Raw genomic sequence first — 18,275 nt, forward strand, 5'->3', positions numbered from 1 at the left:
TCAAGAAGAGTCGCACAGGAAAACAGAACGTGCTAATGGTACTCCTGAGGGCATTCTATGCTAAAAATTTAAAAATTATGAGCCAAAAAAATAAAAATTCTGTGCACAATATTTAAAAATTCTGCAAATTTTATTTGTCAAATAAATGTGGAGACTCCAGCATGGCATTGGGGAGCAAAGGCCCCTGGCTATACGAATGTGGGAGATCTCTGTGCAGGATTCAGTGGTGAGGCTACACCCAACCCTGACACAGCACAAGGACCGGGCCTGCCCCAGAAACACCCCAGAGCCTTGCCCCTCTCTGCCAGGTGCACCAGCTGCGGGCAGGCAGGCTCAGCAAGACAGGATCCAATTGTGGAGGGGCTTAGTATAGGGGATCCAGGTGTGGGTTGAGAGGGTTCTGTGTTGGGCAGTCTGGGTACAGGTGGCTCAGTGGGGGATCTGGATGCACAGGGGTTTGGGGGGTTCTGGGTATAACAGTAATGGGACTCTGCAGGGGGGTCCAGGTGCAGCTGGTCGGGGCTCGGTAGGGTGGGGATCCAGGTGGGGGTAGCTTGTTGGGGTGGTCCAGGTACACGGGGAGTGGGGCTCATCGGTGGTGGGGAGGTTCTGGGTATGGGGTGGTTAGGCTCAGCAGAATTTGGGTGTGAGGGGGTCTGGATGCAGGGGGGTTGGGCGGATGGGGGAGCAGCTCCCTGTACAGTGATCCCTCCCCTTACAGCTGAGGAGCGATGGGAGCAGGAAGCGCGGGTGGGGGAGTTTTCAGAGCTTCCTTCAGCTGGAGAAGAAATCTGGGAGTGGGTCTGACTCAGCCCCAGATGCCGTGCAGGGGAAGAGGAAGTCTTGTCCTCCCCAGCCCAGCCGGGACTAGCAGCTGAGCCTGGCACATGGAGGAGCCACTAGCTGGGTCTTCCCCAGTTCCACTCCCAGTCCCACAGTGATTTACCTCTCTGCCGGCTGCCCTGGGCACCCAAAACTGCTGTGGAGGTCCTCATGACCGTTCCTGTGGCTTTCCTTTGCTTCTCCATCAGAAAGTCATTTTTCTTCAGGGAAGCAAAGAAATCTGTGGGGGACATAAATTCTGTGCATGTGCAGTGGTGCAGAATTCCCCCAGGAGTATAATGGCTGTTTAGAAATCCTGTGGAGGAAGGAAAGAATTCCAGAAAACAAAAAGGACGTTGTTTTATGATTGATGGGTACTCATCAGCCAGCCTCTACAGGGAAATACTTAAGGTGAAAGCTAAATGGTGTGTTGTGTTCCTGCCCTCCTCTAATGTCTCTAGAGACCCTGGTTCAAATACTGGCTTATTTCAGAAATGAAAGGAGTTTGCAGGTCTCACCTTAATCCCTAATGGGCATTAGTCTGCCTCTCACAACCACTACGCCACTGTGTGATGTGCAGAGGCAGAGGATTTGAATTAGCACAGGGCAGCGTAGAGGAACACTCAGTGGAAGTCTTGCAGGGGCTAGGACTAGAATAGCAGGGGGGTGCTGTCAGAGTTGAGGTGCGCTGCAGATCCACTCATTCGTCAGACCACCACATTCAAAAGAGACAAACAACAATGTATGTTTGGTTCCAAGCATCTGTCTTACTGCCGGTGCGAAAACTGGAAAACAAAATCATACTGTGGCCCCACCTCTTCTGCACTTGAATGTTTCCTTTAGTTATTTTGTTACTGGGGCACAGATTTTGTTTAAGTTATTGGAAAGACAGAGTCCCCTAATGTCCCCTAGAATAAACCTCATCCCCCGAAGGTCCTCCCTTTAGGCTCTGAGCCTAGCTACTGTAGTGTCCTGTTACCTGAGGGCTTGGGTCTGACTTAACAAAGGATGTTGGCCTCTGCAGAGGTCAGTGAGAAGGGCAATGGCTTCCATGGATTAGAATTTTGAAAGCTTGGGTTCAAGTCTGCAGATGGCAGAGAGAAGAACCGAAGGTGGCTGAGACAGTGATTGAAAGCCACGACACCGTTCTGCACGTGAGATACTAATGAGGAAAATATGAACTGATGTCCCAGAAAACAAGCTCCGAGCAAGAAATGTCAAGGCAGAAGGGGCAGCCAAAGTCAGAGGCCAGGGGAACCAAGACATTTTCTGTATAATGGATTATGAAGGTGCTGCAGGATGATAATGCTACACTGGGGGGATGTGGTGGAGCTAATCCCTGGACATTTGAGTCAGGAAATGGCCAATTTTGTTCCCTTGGAATGAGGAGGTGACTGTTGATGCTTGGAGGTAAATGCCCATCTGGTGCCATTCAGAGGGTTCCTCTTAATTATCCCCTCCTTGCAGAGCTGTGCGTGGGGATGGACAGAGCTTCTGTCTGTTAGGCTGTTAGTTCTCTCTCGGGAAAGGTTGTGGTTTAATTGCCCTGTAAGGCTCCAAAACAATCTCATGCGGGGCTCTTGCCAACCACAGTGGGTGGCAGCTTTTCCAGAAGCTGCCTGCAGTGCAGGCTGCCTGGCATGCATCGCATGGGCCGCAGCACACGACAACCCCGAACACCACGGAGCAGCAGCGGCTGTGTGGTTCAGAAGATCAAAACAGCAGGATTCGACACGGCTGCAGATGGAGTTACACTGGAGGGTTAAGATGGAGAAGAGAACTGGCAGCACAGCCAAACTGAGCAGAAACCAAAATGTGCCAGGGCCATCTGCAGTGGAAAAAACCCAACTGCCTTGATCTGAAGCAGCTGGCTGTTTAAAGGAACAGTACATTATTTCTCTCTTAGTTGAACTCGTTTATTGAGACATTATGTGACTGATTGGCCAGTTATAGTCACCTGCAGTGGGGCCAAATTCAGATCAGGTGTAAGCAGATGCATGCCCATTTGTTCCCGTGGAACTTCTCCATCTTTCTAAATCTCATCCTCCTGCAAAATGTGGGGTTCGATATTTATTTGTTGGTTTTTTTATTTTTATCCTTCCAAATAACTGATTGAACATCTGATTTTTCTCTCTCCTAAACAAATGGAAGAAAGGTTTCCCAGCTGATATAATGATCTAGCTCTGTTGCATGTGCTGTGTGTGCTAAATCTACATTAGGCAGTGTAACCTTGTGAGGGAGATTGGACATCAGGGTTCCTGGGGCCTATTCCTGCCTCTGCCACTTGAGGAGTTTAGTAATTAGAACCCGGAGTGGGAATCAGAACTTTGGGAATGTGTTTCCCGCCTCTGCTGCTTACCCACTGCAGGCCAAATGTGAATCCCAGCCCACAGCCCTAGTGTCTGGGCCATGTGCTAGAGATTCTTTCAGGGGATAGGAGGAAGGATGTGCAGCAAAGCAACAGCAACACCAACACTTTCTGGTTGCTATTGAAGCCTCAGGGCTGCAAATGCTCCTACGCACCTAACCTTCTCTTTCACCTTCACCCCCAACCTGCACAAGGGGATGTCAGCTGGACAGGCATAGTTGCAGTTACATCTGCCCTATCCTAGCCCTCAGATAACCTCCCAAACACCTTGCATGCTAGCCATAGGCATGGTTCTTATTGTGTGTGTGTGTTTGGTACCCCTGCAGTCCAGACCTAGCCCAGGCACAGGTCACTTCACTTCTCTGTAACGTGGGTATGAGAACGCTCACCATTCCTGCTATGTTGTAGGCTTAACTCTTGTTCATGACGTCAGTTCAGACCCTTGGCTGAAATAGCTGATGGAATTGCAAGGTTATCGATTGTTGTTGTTGTTATACAAAGATGAGCCAATTTCAAATGCACCTTATGTAACCCAATTTCAGATAGTAGCAAAATTCACAAGGCAGTTTGTTTAACTAGAGGAACCGTCCATTCAGGGAATGGGGCTAATGAGAGTAAATAAGTGTTAGCAATTAACAAGTACTACTAATTGAGTTTATGCATATCCATTAACACTGTTTTAGCAAATCTAAAAATCCTGAAGTGAACAGAATACTGTCTTCATGGAGATCATTAATAGCTCATGAAGGTCATTTATATCGCATGACATTTAGGTCACAGGTCAAAGTCAAGGCATTCTTGCAAATCTGGGGGAAATTGCCTTTCCAGGCACATATGGTGGGCATGGCCTTCAACTCCTAATGGACCAGGAGACTTTCTGCTCTGACACATGCAGAATGCCCCAGTTATGAAGGGTTGTTGAGAGAGGAAGCCTTAGAATTTAACATTTGAATAATTATCCAGTGATCCATTGAGTTGGAATTTAATAGAATATTTGTTTGATAATTAATGCCAATTTATCGATGGGTAGTTATAAAATATAGTAGATGTACATTTTATTAAATAATGGTAAACAATAAACAATTGGCATTTAATTAACAGACATTAGGGTAGAACAAGGGCTAAATTCCATTCTGATTTATATGGGAGTAAATCCTATTGGTTTTAATGGGAGTTACCTATGTCACAGAGCAGAATTTGGCTCTAAGGAGAATTTCAGCCAATAGCAATCCAAAAATGTCTGGTCCCCCAGGGATTAAATGGTGCAGCCTCATGGAAGGGCTGAATTCTGTTGTCCTGAGTCACAATTCCCCAGGATTTAAATGGGAGTTTTGCTTTGTTTAGGATTTCAGAATTTGGCCCCTGACAATTGCCATTCAGTGACATGGTCATAGCGTTAGAGTACAAGACCTCTGTCCTCCAGGTTTGAGTGTAGGGTACATTACCTGGTGTATACTTTGGATCTTCCAAAGCCTGATTACTAGGGTAAAAAGAGAAGAGACCCTCAAATTCCCCCACATTTTGGATTCCTATCTGAACTGAAGTTCTGCACATTTATAATTCACCCCTCTATAGCAGTTACTGAGCAATCTGTAGGGGCATTTGATGCTATATTCTTCTGTGTTATTTAGCTATAAACCCTGTTGTTAAGTAACTCCGTAAGTAACAGAGTCTTCCTTGATCTTTGTGCCTGTAACTCAGTGTTAGCCATACTTTTTTGTATGCAAAAGTGATGCAGTTTTGCACTCTCTGTTTTTAGGGAAAGTTATCATTCAGGTGCAGTGGCTAGACTGACCCAGAGTGCAGCTCCAGGGTATCTTCTATGCAAATGGTCAAGATATTCTGACAAGCCCAGCAAAAATGCCATAGCAGGAAGAGGAGGAAGTGAGATCATGCAGTATGGATAAAGCAGACCAGATTTGTTGCAGGAAAACCATGAGGAATGTAGCAGTCATACAGAAGCATGTAAAGATGCTAAAAAGAAAAGTGGGCAGAGATGATACAACCAACCCTATTAATGTGGAGTCTTCAACAGTAATAAAAGATAACTCCATCATGCCCAGAGGAATCCTTTAGATTTCCAGCACAGTGCATGGATGCATGGTAATCTAGTAGAAAGGGTTGCTCTTAGCCATTAGCAGTGGTTTGAATTGATCATGAATCAGAAGCTACCTGAAATTGGCTAGAATATCAAGAGTTGGAAGGTCTGTTGGATCCACTTGTCGAAGGCAACGTTGGGCCTCTTCTGTTTTGTCCCATTTGGAAAATACCATAGAGGCACGTGAAACCTCTGTTCAAAGGCAGAATATGTGTTAACCTCAGTCACGACGGTAGCCAATGAGATATCATGGCCTGATGCTGATTGCACTGAAGGAACAGATTAAACTTCGCGGAGGATTTACAAAGCAAAAGAAGATCACGTCCCCTGAAAGTGGTGAACCCAGCCTTTCAGGTGGGAAAACAAACGCAGCTGAGGTAAAAGATGGAAATTCAAGGAACTCTGCAAGTAGGAGCAGAGGAAATAATACTCCAAGGGGGCTTATTTGAAGTGTGAGTAAGATACCTTCATTCTGCAAACAAGGACATTCAAAAAGAATATTATTGGATGTTGACAGATGCAATGAATACAGTGGAGGTCAAAGCAGCTGAATGAAGTTTTTATGAATAATATGGAATTCCTAATGCCAAATCATAGTCTGTTAATTTGCCAGCAGGGTTTCAAGGAGAGTTGTTTGAGGAATATACATATTTAATAGGCTTCAGAGCTGCAGCTAGCTGGAAAGAAGCTGCTTAGGAATCTTATTGGCCTTCGTAGACCCCAGTACATCAATTAATGCTGAGAAAACTCAGCAAGGTGAATAGGAAAGTTGTTGGCACCTGAGGACTCTTGCTAAGTGTTGCATCCCTGGCCATCAGGCAGCATATGCAGAGGTGGATTCACTCACGCCTGAATTTCTGTGCAGTGTGGGGGGAAGCCTGCTGGAGGCTAGGGAACGTTGTGGAAATGTCATTGATCTGAATCCATTCCTGGATGGCAATGTCATGGTGGCCAAGCGAGTCTGAGGAATGCAATTAAACTCTCTTTCCTAGTGCAGTTACTGCCGGCGAGTAGAGGCGAGGAGTCAAAGGGACAGGATGCGGTGGGAGGGGTACTGAGGAGTTTGGATTCCCTGTTGGGGAAAGGAAAGAGGTTTGTCTAATTGCAGAGTGTGGGCTGAATCCTGAGAGATGCTGAGCACTAGAAACATGCATCACTAAGCGCCTCTCGGGATCTGGCCCTGAGTTGCTCTCACTCACTTGATGGCTTAACGAAGCTCAGACTGGAAGGGGCTGGTGGTCCCTGGGGTCACTCCCAATTCTGGTGCCATTGCTCCAGGTTGGCACTGATGTGAGAGAGGGGAGGTGGGATCAATGTGCGGCCAGGATTAGCCCCTTGTGATGCTCAACATTGTGCTTGAGGTCTCAGCCTGACTTGCGCACTCGCCTTAGGGGCGACTCCCGGGCAACGGGGGAAAGCTGTTGGCTTGTGTTAATAAAAGCACCAGCCAGCCCCTTTTTTTAATTTCCCCAAAGCCACATCTGTAATGTGCTTGTTGAGAAATAACCCCCGTTCCTTCCATGCAGGTGACGACTTCATCAGGAAGTAAATGCTTCTCCTGTCGCTCTGCAGCAGAACGAGATAAATGGATGGAGAACCTGCGGCGTGCCGTGCACCCAAATAAGGTAGCAGCTTTGAGGAATTGCCTCTGTAATAGTTCTGCTCCTCATTATTACATTTTATAACCCAGTGCATGGTAGCAGCAGGGGACATATTGTCATTTTAGTGACTAAGTGTAATTGGGGGTCAGCTTTTTTCCGTATTACTTTCTGCCACTATTATATTTACGGGAAAGTGCCAATTATTTCCTGCCCTCTTGGGCTGTCGCTGAGAAACAATCAAACCTCAAGAACCTGCAGTCTTGTTTTAGTACTAATGATACTTGCTACTTATCTAGGGCTTCCGGTCCTCAGAGTGCTTCAGCAGGCGGCCCCTGGACAAACGGTGACGTCGGGGGTAGAACACAACCCTAGATATTCAGTCCCCACAGCAGCCCTCTGGCACTGGTGGGGTTTGCAAGCCCCATTTCAGAGATGGGGAAACGGAGGCACAGAATCTCAGTGAGCTGCAGATGGTCATGGAGGAATTTGGGCTTGGACATGGCTCCCGTTCCTGTACCCAGGCTACCAGGCCATCGTATGCCCTGTACCTGCAGCAACAAGCTCTTCTCGGTCAGTCGAGCATGGGGGGCCTGAAAATGTGCCCTTACAGCTAGTCGAGGCTACGGGCACCTTAAAAGGGAGCCAGAGTAAGGACCCTGTGCCAGAGTAAGGACAAAGCAGATCGCCTGTAAGGTTTCACAGCTGACGCACTCAGCCAAAAAGCTGTTTTTGTTGCTCAGCGTGAAGGGGTTCTGTGCATTCATTCTTGCTAGCAGCAGTAGGTAACTGCGTATGCAGGTTAGGGGCAGGTCTTGGGCACCTGGCAAGCTGCTAATGCAGCCCTTAATGTCACAAAGTTTGGTGCCCCTAATGCAGCACCAGATTTTGTACCCTAACTGATGAGCCCTCCGTAATACAGGAGAGGAAACAGCAGCGTGGAGAGACTAACTTATCCCTCAGGGCACGATTTATTGTGTCGAATTCAGCCCCTATGTTGTGGTCGCTTTAAGAGCGTGGCAGCTGTTGCTGTTGCCACCTGCAGAGAGCTCTGGGAGACTGGGACAATGCGTCTCCCACCAGCATCTCTAGAACAGTTAGTAGGCGGGGTTATTCTATGTCGATGTAGCTGAACGTGACTCAGAGCAGCGCTGTTCAATGGGCACTCATTTGGAAACATGCCATCATCTTGAAAAGTGCCCTGCACTGACTCTGCTAACTTTCCTCCTTTTGTCTGAGTTTCTAGACACAGACTCTCAGTATCTGATGTGATATTTTTATCCCAGGATTTTAGTAGTATTGTATCACTTCCTGAGCCCACATCACCCCATTGTGTACTTCCAGCAACTGTGCTCTCCACTCTCCTAAGTGAAGCTGGGTCAGACCTGGTCGTTGCTGTTATAGGAGCCATCCAAGGAAAGCTGAGGGTGCTGCAGAACCTGTTGTTGGTGATTCACTATGGGGTGCTCTTTCCTTCAAGTCCTCACTGAAACCAGTGCCCCTGGAGCTACCTCTTCGGGATGAGGTCATGACCATTTGGGGGTCATTAAAGATTCCATAAAAGCAGCAAAGAGGCCTGTGGCACCTTATAGACTAACAGACGTATTGGAGCATGAGCTTTCGTGGGTGAACACCCACTTCGTCGGATTCCATGGTATCGTTCACAGCATTAGTGTTAAAGTGGCTTCCAGGCCAAATTTTTACTTCTGACTAATAATAATGCTTAGCTCATAGGTAAATCATTCAGTCTCCCTTAATCCCCCCCAGTATTTCAGTTGACTTAAATAGTCTTCATTCTTGTCCTAAAATATGTGGACGGTGATGCCACAGCCGCCGCTTTCCACCCCAGAAGTGGCTGCATTCCAGTCACAAATGAAGTGATCCATGTGTGGACTTGAGGATGCTTCTATTCCTGCCATGCTATAGAAAAGGAAATGTACTGTTCCAGTGCTGCCACATAACAACAATGGAACAAACGGGGGAAAACACCTGTGCAATAGCTTCTGTTTTACAAAAAGTCATTAATTATTGGTAGGCTCCTTCCTGTTTCTTGTGAGGCCTTCCTGGCAGTAGAACTGGAAATGGTACATTTTTAATTTGGTGAGATTTTATCTGCCTTGTTCCTTTATATTAATTGGCACCAGCAGACATGGAGAGCACAGTGATATTTGGAAAATTAACATAAGTAGTGTTGTTATGCAAATTCCCGAGAGCCAGTATTTCCTTAAAATAAAATGTAATTAAGCCTCTGCTCGTTTAGCACAGCAGAAATAATTAACTCATTTCTCCGGTTTGTGTACGTTTTTTTTTTCACTTGACCTTTTTCTTTGTGTCTCTTTTCCAGGACAACAGCAGAAGGGTAGAGAATATGTTAAAGTTATGGATTATTGAAGCCAAGGACCTGCCAGCCAAGAAGAAGTACTTGTGTGAATTATGCCTGGATGACGTTCTTTACGCACGAACTACCTGTAAATTGAAAACTGACAACGTCTTTTGGGGGGAGCACTTTGAATTTAATAACCTCCCGTCGCTCAAAACCATTACGGTGCACTTATACAAAGAGACTGACAAGAAGAAAAAGAAAGACAAGACCAACTTCATCGGGCAGGTGAATATCCCCGTGGGCTCCGTAACGGGGCGGCAGTTTGTGGAGAAGTGGTACCCTGTAGTCAGCCCCAACCCCAGCAAGGGCAAGTCTGCAGGGCCTATGATCCGCATCAAGTCACGCTACCAGAGCATGAGCATCCTCCCCATGGAGATGTACAAAGAGTTTGCTGAGTACATCACTAACAATTACATGGTGCTGTGCTCAGTGCTGGAGCCGGCGCTGAGTGTGAAGAACAAAGAGGAGATGGCCTCGGCACTGGTCCATATTCTGCAAAGCACTGGCAAGGCCAAGGTAAGATCCCCACATCACCTGTACAATCCCATTGTAGACAGACGTGAAGCAGAACCCCAGCTCCAAACACCCCCCAGCTACACATGGATCTGAACTTTGGCTCGGCCCTCCCTATTGATTCTTCTTTTACCATAGACAACAGCACATGTAGGGGGCTTACTGGGTCCATGTCCGGGTGTGCCCCCCCGCTTGAGCAGACTGTTTTTATCCATTGTCAGTAAATTGCTTCTTGCTCAGTCCAGTCACTGGCACTTGTCCCAGTGGGATGTGTGCGTCATTGGTTGGGTCCACGGTGCAGTATGTTGGAGGTGCTAGAGAGAGGAGACCCCTCAGGCACATGCAAATGGCTCCATTAGCACTGCAGTGTCTCTTGCCCCTGCTCTCGGATCGGCGAGGAACACACAGGATAGTGGTATTTCCAGGTGAGGGAGGCTGATGTGGCAGAGCCGCAAACTCTGGACGACCAGCTGTTTTGGGCTTCGTTGGATGAATTATCATCCCTGTGAATCCCCTATCACCGGGCTTTGGGAGGGCAGCTGGCCTGGGAGAGGCTGAGATTTCTGCGAGCAGTTTCAATTGTTCTGTGTGAGAATAGGGGGAGGGGAAGAGAGGCTGAGTGACTGACTTCGTGAACTTCACTTCAGATATTTTAGCCAAGCGTGGAGCCAGGCAGGGGCGTGCACACAGAGCATACTGCGGCGCGTACGTCCTCATGCGACACCGGTATGACTTGGCAATGGTAGCCCAGCAGCTGTAACGGGAGGGCAAGGTGTGCATGAGACAAATGGCCAGTTTTCGTTTTGTCCATTAATTTCTCCTTGAACTTACCAGCTAGGGAGCGGGGGCCTTGGCTTGATGGCTCAGCAAGATTTCCAAAGCCTCTGCGGTGCTAAGGAGACTTGCAGCCTGCCTGAGAACTGGAATTGTGGATTCCCCTTCTGTCTGCTCTTCCCCTTCTGCGTGTGGAGATGAACTAGACCAATAGACTGGGTCAAGGCAGCAAAACCTCATCAAAGGGATTGACTGCCGGGAGCAGGGAGCTGCTCCCAGGGGTCCATTCCGCCCAGTTCCAGGGTGTGTCTGGGCTGCCTTCAAAGCCCCAGGAGACATACTCATGCCGGCGCTCATTGAGCTAGTACATCGCTGAGGCAGTGCGAGCGGCAGGACGAGCTAGCTGCCCCGAGTACTGGCCTGGGCTCTCTGACGGCCGTGGACTTGGGGTGTCTAGCCCGTCCCGCCCCTTGCGCTGCTGTGGCTAGGTTCCACTTTTAACGCATTAACTCAACAAGAGCTGGCACGAGTACGTCTCCTGGGCCTGGAATCACACCCAGCTCCAAATGTAGACGTCCCCACCGTCGTCTTGGTCACAGGGAGGAATATCAAACCCAGACGCAGTCTGGCGGCCCTTGGCATCGTTGCCTTCAGTGGGTGCAGGATCAGCTCAGCCAGTGACTTGCTGCAATTGTTCCATCAGAAAGCACCTGAGGCCACCTCTGCCCTGGCTGATTCTGCCGCTGACGTGGGCCTAGTCTGGGTTTGCTGGGACAGCTGCACCCACAAGCCTTCTTAGTGGAGATGCAGCTGATACCAGCAGGAGCGTGTGTAAACATTTCCCCAAACGAAATACGCGATACCAGCTAAAGCACTTTTGGGCTGGCGTAAATGGTTGTAAGAAAACCACATCCCAGACTAGCATGAACATATGGACCAAAGTTCTATGCGTAGGCCTGGCCTTGGTAGCTGTGTGTCTGTCTGTGAGCATGTCCTGCTGCTGCTTGCCTGAGCCCCTCCTGGGGCCAGACCCGAGAGCCTCAGGAAGGAGCAAGTGTGTTTCCACGTGTCGGTGCCTTGCTGCTCGAGAGCCCAGAGACGCTCCACAGGGGAAATAGCAAAGAGTAAACAGGCTGGATAAATATCCCCCTACAGTGGAGCTTCTGCTTTCGCTGCCTGTCATCTGCCATCAGCATTTAGCACAAGGGTTAGAGAGTTGTCAGAGCAACAGGAATTATTGGAGCATGGGAGCCGGGTGCTGCATCTTGTGTAGAGGAGCTGGACAAGCAAAGAGAAATAAAAATAAAAACCGCAGCAAAGTGAAAGGGACGCTGAGTGGAGAGAACGCCCCCTCGGTGTGACAAAGGGGGCGCTGCAGACTGCTCGCGGCGTGGCAAGCCCTCTGCGCCGCTGACTGAGTGACAAGGCGCACCGAGGAGACGCGCGCACGAGAGCTTCGTGGGCAACAAGCAGCTCGTGTCTGGGCTGTGCTCGGGGGGCTGCGGGACATGGCAAAGCCAAGCACAACCCTCCCGCCCCCGCGTGACTTAGCCGAAGGCTGGAACAGAGCTGACGAAAGCCAAGAATGGGCCTGTTGGGTGGGGTGGGTGCTGGGCTGGTGAGCTGCTCATCACTCGCAAACAGCAGCGATACAGGGCGGTGGTTGGCTTTGTACAGGAAAGACCTGATGCCACAAACCCTGCTCACGAGTCATCCCCTCTGGGATCCGCAGGCCTACTCGCGTGGGTAGGCAAGGCTGGGCGCCGACTCGCAGATTTGCATTAAAGACATTTTAGTACATTGGGGCTAGGGAGAGGTCAGTGGCCAGCCCGGGAATCCAAAGGCTGCAGAGCAGGCTTCCCCCACTGCTCGGGAAAGGGCGCGGCTCCAGGTGGGAGGGGGACTTTCGTCTATAGCCCAGCCTGTCCCTGGCCTCTCTGCCAGCAAAGGGCTTAGTGGAGGGGCACTGATCTGTGGATGAGGCTCAGATACTGATTGTTAACAAAACGCTGGTACTTGGGGCGGAAGAGAGTTTCTGTCCTTTAGGGTTTGTCCTGCAGAAGCTGTGTTCTGCACTTCGGTGACCGGGGGAGTGCAGACGGGCAGGGGCTGCCCCAAAGGGCCTTCAGCTTAGATATCGGCCCTTCCCCACTGTCCTCCGTCCGCTCCTGGAAGCTTGTCAGGGGTTCGCAAGTGAATCCTCCAGCAGCAAATGCTCCTGTTTTACCTCAGCCCAGGTTTGTGGGTCTCTGTTTCAAATGGTGCTGGGAGGCTGTTTAATGTGAGGGCCCTGGTGTGCACAGAGATGAACCCGGATCCCTGCTGGAAGCTGGGGCAGGGGGAGATAGTGTTTAAAAAGCACTAATTTTAGAAAAGCCTGATAGTGCTACAGCCGCGTTATCGCCTCACTCGGTAGCTGTCTGTCTGGCCCTCATCACAGTGGTACTGGAGCATCTCCCATGCAGCCAAACATAGAAACAGCCTCTCTCTCCCTTCCTTCCCAGCCTGTAGGGGAACTAGCTGAGTTTGTTTGTTTGCCCTTAGTGTGGCTGTTGTGTTTCTGAGGGATGTGCGTCGGGAGAGCTCTGGTTTGGGGCTGGCCGGCCACAGGTCCTTCAGACCCAAATTCCCCCCAGCCGTAAGCCTGTGGGCTGGCCTGCCTCTGGAGAAAGCCATGCTAGCCCAGGGCGGCTCCAGCCGGGGGGTGTTAGCATTAGACATTATTGACATCAGAGACTCCGGGCCCTGAAAATTAGGCTGTGGAAATGATGCCCCATTTGCAGCCTTTGCTAGTTCATCCCTCACAGGGGAGTTTGTGAGTCAGTGGAAGCGCCAGGGGCCAGGCTGATGGGGAAGGTTGAGAGCCGGCTCCTTAGTGTCTGAGCTGGAGGATTATTCGGGATGAGCCGGTGAGGCCGTTCTCAGATCCCACATCGGGCTAGGCCCAGGTTCAGGTTCGTGGCTGAACTGGGTGCAGCGCTGTGCAGGGAACACATTAGAGGGCAAATCAGAGCCAGGGCATGGGGAGCAGTGTTTGCATTTGAATCGGGGATCTGAATGGTGAGTCTGAATGGTGCCGAAATGGAATGGAGCGGAATTGGGATTGAGGGTGCGGGGCCTAAGGCCAATGGGATTTGAGCGCATGGCGATCCAGGCCGGGGGCTGAGTCAGGTTTGAGGGTGCAGGATACACGGCTAAATGAGATTGAAGGGCCTGGGTTTGGGGCACGGAGCCCAGCTGGGTTTGAGGGCGCAGCGATCAGGGCTTGAGGGTATGGGGACTGGGTTTGAATTGGGACTAGTTTACATGCTGCCCTTGCAAGATTTGCACCACCCGTGGTGAGCATACGCGCTGTAGAGTCAGCTGACAACAACCCCTGGCCCTCTCCTGACCCTCTGTAGCCTCCACTAGCCCAGGGTGCCACTCTCCTGCCAGCATGTGGCACGCATGCCTGCACTTTCCGAAGAGCTATTTCTATGAACCTTTACAGAGCTCCAGTCCCTTTCTCCTGCCCTCACTCAGCTGTAGAGCACAGACACAGTAATAAATGGCCGGTAATTAATTTTGCTGATAAAGGTTTTTTGGTGGTGGTTGGCTGCAGTTGCGATGCTAAAGCAGCAATTAAAGATGAAGTGAGAGCTAAGTGTCCAGTGGATGATCATCTATCTGTGCAGACTCGTTAGCTGCTAATTGCTCCTTCTCCCGCGCTGTTTCAGGCCCTGATTTCCAGCACTGATTTTCTGTAAATATGGCTTAATCCTTCAATGAAGCATGTTAGGGATTGGGCACATGCGTCCATCCAGTGCAGCTCTCGCAGATGGGCAGAGCCTCTATTGAACACGACCCCGCTGCCCTGCAGACAGTGTGTGGCACCATGGCTGCCTGCCGCGTCCCGTCCTCACCCTTCGGAGGCCTGCCGGGCTACAGGAGGGCGATTGTTCTCAAACCGCACAGTGATCTTTTCAAAACCGTGAGGCACTCCCCACCGATGGGGCTTTGGCATCTGCCATGGAGTGTTTCTGAGCCAGGCTCTGTTCTCCCTTCCTCCCAGGTGATTGATGGAGATTAGACCGGAGGCAGGGAGTGCATTTGCACGGACTGCTGTACAGAGATCAGCAGATCCCCCAGAAAGACTGTCCAGCCCCAGCAACATCTCTCTTGTCTGTTGATTGCAGCATAGTTCTCATGGGTTCTGTTTCCTGCTCCATCACTGACGTGCTGATTGATCTTGTCCAAGTCACGTCACGGTTCTGTGCCTCAATTTCCACAACTTTTGTAAAATGTGGGATTTGTCGTCAGAGTCGTTATAGCAGGAAAAACAACTGGGATTCTGCTCTGCCTTGTCCAGGAGCCTGGCACAACCCCCTTCATTGGCCCGGGCATAATGTGAGGCGCAGAAAGAGCCTCCCCTGCTTTGCAGATATCGGGGTAACGTCAGGCAGTTGTTAAAATCTCGTGATGGTGTGGAAGCCAAGTGCAAGTAAGAGGGCGGAATAAATCTGGCTCATGAAGATGTCTTTGTGAGAGCCACTTCCCTGATTGTAACCACATGCTGAGACTCAGCTGGGGGAGGAGGGAGAAGGAAAACGTCTAACGTCAGTAGAGAGTTTATACCTGAATAAGGATTTATTGACACACAGTTATACCGGTACCAAGTTATACACCTTTATCCCAGTACAGCTCTCACCTGGGGGTTGCATCGCTTAGTTAAATTAGTACAAAAACAGTGTCTAGACAAGCGCTAAGAAAGAGAAGCCGCCTAGGTCGGGGGGGGGTAAAGTGCGTGGGTGCCATGCAGCATTGCTGGCTGGGGCTGGGTAGAGCAGGTCAGTGCAGGCTGCACTGAGCCGAGTGTTAGGGAGGGACTCTGAGCCTCTGGGAGCGAACAGCTGCTGAGCAGCACAGCTGGCCTTAGCATTGCAGAGGGGCTGAAAAATCATTCTTGTCCCCCCTTCCCTCCCTGACGCCTGTGCGCCACGAGGCACTATGCTCCCCCGCCTGCTGTCGAAAAGGGGTTACGGCAGTGCCAGTGCTATATTGTATGCACGGTGCCTTTACTCTCTGTACAGCAGCATGGTGCCATATAGAACACCATGGGGTCCAATTCTGCCCCCCGATCCATGCACACCAATCCCTTGGAAGTCAGTGGGCCTGGCACACCCATATCAGAAGGCAAAGTCTGGCCCACTGCTTTTCAGGCTGGCACAACACCGTCGTGGTTGATTAAAATAAGAAATGGGCAGGAATGCCAAAAATACCAGCTCTGTGAGCTGATTTTCAGTGGCCCTCTGCTGCCGCCGTGGGGTTCCGTTCGCCGGCCCTGCTCAGCCTGGCCTGCCTGGATGGACAGAACCCCGGGGCCAGCAGCGCGCTGAGTGGGGCTGGCGGTGGGGATCCCGGCTGGCAGGGGCTGGTGGATGGAACCCCACACCGGCAGCGAGCTGAGTGGCTCAGCCTGCTGTCAGCCTGGGGTCCCGGCCGCCGGCTCCACTCAGCCCACCGCCGGCCTGGGGTCCCGGCCGCCGGCCCCACTCAGCCCACCGCCGGCCTGGGGTCCCGGCCGCCGGCCCCACTCAGCCCACCGCCGGCCTGGGGTCCCGGCCGCCGGCCCCACTCAGCCCACCGCCGGCCTGGGGTCCCGGCCGCCGGCCCCACTCAGCCCACTCCCGGCCTGGGGTCCCGGCCGCCGGCCCCACTCAGCCCACCGCCGGCCTGGGGTCCCGGCCCCCATAAATGTAAAATGTATTACTGGCATGCGAAACTTTAAATGAAGACTTGGCACACCACTTCTGAAAGGTTGCTGACTCCTGCACTACATAGTTATAAAGGGGCCCTCCACCTGGTGGTGAGGTGCTGGTGCCACTCCCGAGAAAAGGCTCCGGGCACTAGTTCTGCTGTCAGTGCTGGCTGGTGTTTCTAGGTACGAGAGTTTAGATGCTTCTCTTTGCTATATTGTCCTGGTGCTTAAATTCCCTTCGGGCGCCTCCTAGCCTGGCTAGCCGGACATGTGCTAGACCTGCGCAGTCTGCCAAAGACAGCACAGTGGCTGTGACAGCACAAGCAGCAGCTCAGACCAGCCACCCGAGCACACACCCAGGGGTGGGGCAAGATTGTATTAGGGCGACGGGCCACACTGCTATTTTTAGGCACTAGCTTGAGCAGCGCTAGGGCGTATAGGTTTACCTGAGCTGGGAATTACACCTCCCGGCTGCTGTGTAGACCTACCTCTTAGGAGAGAGAGCAGCGTGGTGTGAAATTACTGCAGGTCCTCAGGGAAAGCTGTAGCATTTTGGACCATTCCTGTCGACACTGCAGCATTGTTTCGTAAGAGGCTCTGGGTTGAGGTGGGGTGGGATTGTTAACACTCAGGCCAGAGAACCACCAGAACAAGCTGTAGTGGCAAAGATGCCTCATCTCATCCTCTTTTTGTTCCTGCCTTTCCTCTCGCTCCATTTTCTCTTTGTGTCTGATTGGGCCTGGCCACACAGCTGTGCCCACGCTGCAGATTAGGCTGTAGAAAATATAGACAACAAGCCTGCCCCAACTCAAGGACAGCGCTTCTTTGGGTTGGTGTTTGAGGAGGAAGAAAAGTGTCTCCCGCAGGCGGTTGGAGAGTTCAACGGGCCTGCAAAACCCTGACCAGTAGCCAAGGCAGAGAGCTGGGGAGAAAAGGGAAAGGCATTTTGATAAAGTTAAAAGCAAAGGATCTCGGTTTAGGGAGCTGCTCCGGCCCACCGGAAAGTCTGAAAAATATCCAGACCTAAATGTGCTCCGGTGGTGGGTGCAGTTTTCTTGACTCCTTTTATATTTGTGCAAAGATTAGCCTGAGAGTGGCACTGTTGTTTCTCTGAAGAGGAGGCATGGGCTTGTGGTTACACAAGGGTTGGGAGCTGGGGCTTCTGGTTGTGGTTATTGGCCCCCCTGTTGACTTACTATGTGCCTCAGTTTCCCCATCTGTAAAGCAAATATAATGTCTCCTAATGGGATGTTGTGAGATGTAATCTTTGTAACGTGCTTTGAGATCCTCAGAGGAAAGGCAGTATGGAAAGGTGCATCATCGTGATCAGAAATGCAGCTGTTACTCTCTGATTTTTTTAAACCTGCAGCCCAATCGTCTCAATGCCTAAATTCATTACTGGCCCATCTTAAAAATATTTGAGCCAGTTCTATAAACGTGTAAACAGATCAAAACTCTCTTCCCCAGATGGCTGGTAGAACAAAAACCACCTGACTAAGCTCTAACTGGCTGTTGATGTGAAATCAATATTTCCCAGGCTATGAAGGAATGAGGGGTAAACATGGCTGCTTCTTTGTTTGTTCTGTGAGGATTTGCCTCTCCGAAGCAGAAGTATTTACTTCCCTCCTGTAGCAGCCTGCTGGAAGCTCCCTGCTGTCTCCCTTGGTTATTGGCACTGGAAATGCTGGGGTGAAAGAATCAACATATTGCAACTCGTGCCCCATTCTCTCCCCTCCTGGCCCCCGTGGGTTTGGCCAGAGCCACCCAGCAGTGTGGTAGTTTGGACCTCATGTAGCTTTGCCTGCGCAGTGCTGTACAGTGAATGACATGGAGGGCTGCAGGAGCCTGTGTCTCCTGAATGAAGCTCAGCAGCCCAGGGAAGCGCGGGGATCCCAGGACAGAGCCCTGCGGTGCAGGATGGCAGCTCAAGAGGGTAGGACGTATCGCACAGAGCTGGCTGTTTCTCTTGGAACACGCCCTGG

The 18,275-nt window shown here is 50.8% G+C and overlaps 2 protein-coding genes across 21 annotated transcripts in view; one reads left to right on the forward strand and one right to left on the reverse strand.

The window, feature by feature from the left end:
* Nucleotides 1–18,275, forward strand: part of LOC123352367 (DAB2 interacting protein) — a 401,633-nt gene that overhangs the window by 330,433 nt on the left and 52,925 nt on the right. For 19 of the 20 annotated variants that reach the window (XM_044992350.1, XM_044992351.1, XM_044992356.1 and 16 more), the window contains 2 exons: nt 6,815–6,913; nt 9,231–9,785. In XM_044992350.1, the coding sequence (XP_044848285.1) occupies nt 6,815–6,913; nt 9,231–9,785 (654 nt within the window). Of the gene's footprint in view, nt 1–5,685; nt 5,741–6,814; nt 6,914–9,230; nt 9,786–18,275 lie in introns of those variants that run through there. The other variant, XM_044992364.1, reaches the window with a different exon arrangement.
* The window catches only part of TTLL11 (tubulin tyrosine ligase like 11), a 226,364-nt gene that overhangs the window by 1,715 nt on the left and 206,374 nt on the right, over nt 1–18,275 (reverse strand). The window lies entirely within an intron of this gene.

This window comes from Mauremys mutica, chromosome 18 (assembly GCF_020497125.1).
Source record: "Mauremys mutica isolate MM-2020 ecotype Southern chromosome 18, ASM2049712v1, whole genome shotgun sequence".
Lineage (NCBI taxonomy): Eukaryota > Metazoa > Chordata > Testudines > Geoemydidae > Mauremys > Mauremys mutica.